This window comes from Fulvia fulva, chromosome 3, assembly GCF_020509005.1.
Source record: "Fulvia fulva chromosome 3, complete sequence".
Lineage (NCBI taxonomy): Eukaryota > Fungi > Ascomycota > Dothideomycetes > Mycosphaerellales > Mycosphaerellaceae > Fulvia > Fulvia fulva.
Genome location: NC_063014.1, coordinates 5,711,150 through 5,717,380, shown reverse-complemented (window position 1 = coordinate 5,717,380; position 6,231 = coordinate 5,711,150). Strand labels below are relative to the sequence as shown.

General features: G+C 55.0%; 2 protein-coding genes across 2 annotated transcripts; one reads left to right on the top strand and one right to left on the bottom strand.

Moving 5' to 3' along the window:
• Positions 1-1,094: 1,094 nt before the first annotated feature.
• On the top strand, positions 1,095-4,066 carry CLAFUR5_08654 (uncharacterized protein; the record flags this gene model as incomplete). The annotated part of the gene is made up of 4 exons (XM_047907802.1): positions 1,095-1,125; positions 1,499-1,742; positions 2,172-2,366; positions 2,440-4,066. The coding sequence occupies 4 exons, from the start codon at positions 1,095-1,097 to the stop codon at positions 4,064-4,066; spliced, it is 2,097 nt and encodes a 698-aa protein (XP_047759657.1).
• Positions 4,067-5,014: 948 nt separating this feature from the next.
• On the bottom strand, positions 5,015-6,022 carry CLAFUR5_08653 (Putative oxidoreductase bli-4, mitochondrial; the record flags this gene model as incomplete). Its single annotated transcript, XM_047907801.1, has 1 exon — positions 5,015-6,022. One exon carries the CDS (start codon positions 6,020-6,022, stop codon positions 5,015-5,017), a length of 1,008 nt encoding a protein of 335 aa, XP_047759658.1.
• Between the last annotated feature and the right edge of the window lie 209 nt (positions 6,023-6,231).

Below are 6,231 nucleotides of genomic sequence, written 5' to 3'. Positions count from 1 at the left end.
AACAGTGCTTCTTTGTTCACAGCCTCACCCGCGACGCCGCCCCAGGGCAGTTCTACCCGGGTGTCACGAACGAACCTAATCAAGGTCTATCGAGCCAGCACCGCAGCACTCTCCACAACACTCGCGCAACTTCAAGCCTCGTCGACATATACCATTGCCAGGAACATCACTTTCGTTCAACGGTCACCTGTTCTAGAAGCTCAGCGCACACGACTGCCGTCGCTCTCAACACTCTCCATACTGGACCTGAGACTGCACACCAGTACGACACTGTGACCGGCCCACCATCTCAACACGGCAACGAGATCGCTGGCTTCAGACGCGAGCTCCACTCTTTTCAAGGTCAGTTCCCATATGTCTTGCCCGAGATGATCGCGCGTTGCATTCAACCTGGGCCATCGACATGCATCGCTCAGGTCTCGACGATAATGGGCGTCGTCGTGCCCGGAAAACATGCTCCAGTGCGCGGCGATGAGAGCTTGGTATCTCCTCGTTAGGAATCGAGCTTCTGCACCTTGCGACTAGTCGCAATATGGACCGCCAGATGAAGCCGCGCCTCGAGCGCCGTACGGCGATAGACTGGTCCTCGGGATCATTTGTTCAAGGTCGCGAGATCGAGTGCTAACCTGAAGATAGATCATTCGACATTCGACTGACGTTGAAAGAAACACCTTCACTTTGGCGCAACTCTGAACTCAATCCGACTTTGAGTGTCGGTCCGCGGCCATCAGTTCCTTGACCGCTGCAAGCCTTCAGCATTAGCCCGGCAAGTCCATTCGATTGACTGCCTCAATTGCCTCGTTGGTGCGTTAGCGGGCCTCGTCCACCAATCTGCCCACGAATCGCGACCGGCCCGAAGTGGAGCGGCACGCGTAGACTATTCCTGCGAGCTTCGGATCAGGCCAAAGTCGTGCCTGCCAAGCGAGCGAGCGACTGCGAGCATTGCGACAATCACTGCACCGACGATTGACTGAGGAGTGAGCTCTCAAGGCGCGACTCGAGACCGGACGCCAGTGTGAACTCACGGCGCGCCGCCCACGGCTACATCTGCGCCGCCACGAGCTGTCAAGAGAACAGACGTCAAAGGTTGATATATGGGTTCAGCAGTACTGACGATGGAGCAAGGTAAGCTCGCTTCCCTCCATCCTGGCACATGCACCGTACTTTCGGCGCCCAGCCCAAGGTTGTTTCTCGTGTCAGCCACCACCTACTACTATGGCGCCAAGTGAAGCACATCGGCGACCTTCATGCGTGCATTGCGATTAGAGTGTGTCTCCAACCCACCGCACTGTTTCGAACGAAAGGCTCCTCAAACAAGAGGCATTCTGGCAGCAGCCACGTCGTGTAACGTTGGGCGACTCAACATCGTCCACGTGCCAGACGTCGGCATGCCTTGGTCCCAACCACAAACCGACTCTGCATGGCATTTTCGCCGTGCAGCGTGTTTGCTGCAAAGTCGTCAGCATTCTTGCCAACCCGTACTAACGTTTCAATGCAGGACCGATCCTCCAGCAACACCTACCGATTCACGATTATTCGTTGTCCTCTGACCACGATTACAACGAGCAGTACTCTGGGCATGCACATCATCCGGGCTACGCCACAACCGGCTCAGTCGACTCGCTCCGACGAGATGGCTCTGCCCCGATACAGGCGCCCACGCCTTTCACCTTCACGGCCACTAATAGCGCAACGGGAGCTCGCTTCTTACCGGATCGAGGCGTAGCTTCAGAGACCACCAGGTGAGTGTGCCCTTTATTGGCTGCCAACCCCGACAATCCACCCCTCTTGCTTCTCGCGGCCCGGTCAGGTCGTCGATACGGCTTACTCGCAATCCTTGCCGACCATCGTCCGCAGTACGGCACTTGGCCTGGTATATACTGCCTGGCCGTCGCTCCTGCATCCTCAACCCACACTGCACACGGTTACACCGCGACCCAGCAGACTGGTCGCCTATCATGCTGAGACGTTCGAGCTCTATCGCTGATCACACGACAAATTATGTCACCCTGGTCGCAGAGCTGAGTGAAGCCTTCAGCTTGCGGTCTTATACTGTCATCTGGCCTACGTTACACACCATCACGCACTTTCCTCCTCTTATCCTTCGCTTGCATCGAAGATGGCAGCTCACAGCACATAGATCGTGACGGGCTAACTTTGGCAATTCACAGCTATCAATCATCGAACCAATTCGGGGACTCCAGCAGTGGGTCAATCTCGACCAGTCCTGCCTCAGCCGCCTCATCGCTTGCATACACAAATTACCAGCAAAACCATTGCACAAGCGTTCCCAGCTACGGTGCGCCTGTGCAGCTACCCCAGGTGTTCGTGCCATCTGCCTATGGCAATACTCGGGTACCGCCAATGTAAGTCGCCATGGGAGCACAGCTTCAGCAGCACATTACTGGCTACGCACTGAAGCTCACACCTGCTTGACAGATTAGACAGCAGTGGTATGCTACCACCCCCACACCCTATGCGGTCACCGTTATCAAGCTCAACGAATGCGACTGAACGTGAGACGTACACTTCGCCTTCCTTAGCTCGACCACAGCTTTCGCCAGGCGGCTACCAGCCCGGATACGCCTCCTACCCAGAGACTCCCCGGACTGCGCTCTCTTCCATCACTGGTCTGTCACTGTCAAACGCATCTTACCCCTACTCCAACGGTCACCACTCCCAGATGGCGTCGCCACCGTACGGCAATCAGCAGAACGAATGCGGCAACTTCCCATGGCCTAATTTAGAGATTCATGCTGAGATGACCTGCGAAGGCCAAGCAGTCACACCCGAGGTCCATGCAAAGGTAGAGAAGGGCTTCTTCATGTCCTCCGTCGACTCAAAATGGACATGCTACCGTCGCAACTATTTCTCTGTGCAATGTCACTTCGAGTTACACCCGAATATCACCAATGGGCGCATGCAACTGAAGCGGAACAACAGCACGCACTCGGAGACCATACAGGCTATGGGCATGCGACTGTCGGCTGCCGTGGATGGATCTGCCGGAAAGAACATCGAGCTGGTACAACACACGCCCAAGCGTGATGCTGGGCCCAAGAGCAAGATCGAGATTGTCAAAGTATCGCCGACGCCATCAAATGGTCGTGGGGAGCACACAGTATCACCACACGGCATATACCAAGTCCCCATGTCGACCTTCCACCCCACTGGCTCGATACCTGGACCGAACCTGCCCTTTCAAAACCAGCCTGAGCCAGGCAGTCCTTCAAATGCTGCAGCGCAGGCATCGCAAGCCTCGTCCAACTATCCATATTCCGCATCAGCTGCGTCACACCTGCCTCTGCCTGGCCAGGCTGCTAATCACACCTTTGAAAGAGTACAATTCAAGCAAGCGACGGCCAACAACGGCAAGCGAAGGGCGTCGCAACAGTACTTTCACTTGATCGTGGAGCTCTATGCAGATGTCCGAAAGAGCGAGAGCGACTCTCCATCATGGGTCAAGGTTGCGCATCGTGTGAGCGAGAAGATAGTCGTTCGTGGTCGATCACCTAGCCACTATCAGAACGAAGGTCAGAACTGCAATGGCCGGACTGGCAGCTCAGGAGGCAGCAGTTCATACAGCACGACAGGAGGCGCAGCAACATACGGAGGAGGCATCGGGTCTAGTGGCTTCCGGTCATCGACTGGATATACTGGTGGCCTTGCCGGAGCATCATACCGGAACAACACCTACGGCTTTCATCCATCTCCAGAACACTCCGGCAGTAGCGCTTCGAGTGTTGATGGTGGTGCTCAGGACTCTGACTACCCTCCTGACGCAGTCATGTCAGATACGGAGCGAAGTGAGTTCCAGAATCGTGACGAGTACCGTTACTACCCCGGGACCATCTACGAAGGTGTACCACAAGGTGGCCTACCTCTACCCAAGATCGAAAGCACTGCTCGATATTCAACAGATCCCTCATCGTGGGCAGTCAAGCACGAATCCTTTGACGCCAGCGCCGGAGCACAGCAATGGCCAGTCAATGGCCTGAGCAGATTCCAAGGCGTCGAGTCAAGTCGCGGCTACTACCCTGCCGACCTGGCTCACCAATACACCTGAGCAGACCGACAACCTTTCCAACAACACCACAACCACCACGCATCACGCCACCACTGCTCGTCAGCACCTGGGTAGGACCGCATCGCATCAAGACATCTCCTTTGTCTCGCATCTGCCGCGTTGGTCATGTAAGAAAGATACCCTCATACATCTTGACTCATCGACATACCACCACCCCACCACCCATGCGTCGCTACGCGCAGGACGTGGCGTTGACGCAGTAGGACGCCTCACCTTGATCACATTCGGCACTGGCACAGCGTCATCTTACAATTCGGACTCTATACCCCAACTTCGTGGACAGCAACATATTTAATCAACGCCTTTTTGGTGGCAGGCTTGCATTGCTGGGTGCAGACAGGTCATCGGGCAAGAGGTGGACTCACAGTTGCACTGGCGGCGTTCTGATGGCGTTTTCCCCCTCTTTTCTTTATGCTTTGATGGGATTATGGATATGGATATGGACACGGGACACGACGAGACAAAACTTTACTTTCTTTTCACGAGTGATGTGTGCATGAGAAAGAGACAGACAGATCAACAGAGCAGAACATTCGACAGATATTGGGAAAGTGACAGAGAAAGGAACTTGTGATAGTAAGATGACAGAACAGGGTTCAACAGAACGATAGACAAAATGTACGAGGAAAAGAGATAATGTGGATCTGCCGTGAGCCACAGCAAGTTGGGTGGAAGACGAGGGGATGAGACGACGATACCGGTGCGGGTTCTGGATGCCAGCTCACAATCTTTATTGATGGGTGCAGGGCTTTGTGTATGTCGAAAAACTTCGTGTGTAGGTAGCGCTTTAGGCTATTTTTCCGTCGTCGTCGTTGTTGTTGTTGTTTGCATGAAAGGCGTGGCCCCATCTTGATCATCACTTCATCATTTCATTCGCATCTTCTACATATCATTCGATCATCCTCATCGCTTCGGAAATACCTCAACTCACATCTCATAAGGCAGCTCCCCCAACTTCTCCCTCAAAACTTCCCCAACCAACTTCCACAACCTCTCCTGCAACGCCTCATCCTGCGCCTGCTTGCTCGGCTCCGTCACTTTCCTCTCCGGCACAATATACGCCCCATCAATACCCTCCACCCCAACCTCCCTCGCCGTAGCAGCAAACAGAATCGGTCGACACCCCTCGTCTACCGGATCCTTCATGAACGGCCGCACAGCTTTCACACCCATTTTCCCAGCCGTGCCGTAAGCTTCAATAGCCTGGTCCTGCTGATCCGTCGCCACGCCGCCGGGATGCGTGGCGTTGATCCAGGGGGCGGAGGAGGGCGTGAGGCCGAGGTGGAAGGTTTGTTTACGGCGGTGGAGCGTACGGACCAGGAGGACTTGGGCGAGTTTGCTGCGGTTGTAGAGGTTCATGGCGCCGATGTCGCGGTTGAGGTCGGAGGTGGAGGCGAATTTTGTGTCGCTGGGGGCCGGGCGGTGCAGGTCGGAGGATTGGAGGGCGATGCGGGAATCTGGCGTTTTCAAAAGAGTTGGTAAAAGGACCATCATGAGGTGATGCTGGGCAATAACGTTCACTTGCATGTGCGTGTCGAGGCCGTCTTTGGAGACGTTGTAGGGGCCTACGCCGAGGCCTGCGTTGAGGATTAGGCCGTCGAGTTGAGGCAGCTCGTCTTTGAGTTTGTTGGCTACTTCGGCGGTGTGCTTGAGGTCTTCGAGCTCGATCTGGATGGTGTGGACTTTGCTGGTGTCGCCGTACTTCTTGAGGCCTTCTTCGGCTTCGGATAGGTGCTCTTCTTTCTTGCCTAGGAGGTAGAGGGCGGCACAGTTGTGCTGGAGCAGGTGAGCACAGATACCGAAGCCGATGCCTGCACTTCCTCCGGTGACTACGTATGTCTTGCCACTGAGGTCGGGGATATCCTTGTTTGGATCGAAGCTGTTGTTGAGGCCGAGGGTGTTCTTGATGGCGTCCATGGCTGTATCAGTGGACATTGACAATGTGAGAAGTCATGGTCCGACAGGTGAATCTGAGAGCATACTACCTTATACATGTACGTTATGCTGCTCCGACTTAGTGATGACGGGTGACATCACGATATTGCTTGAGTTGTGGCGAAGCGATCGACATGAGTGTTGTTGTGATGAAGTCAACGTGGGACTGCATCTGGGCAGCTCCGGGCGCGATCTGAGCTGGCGATGTG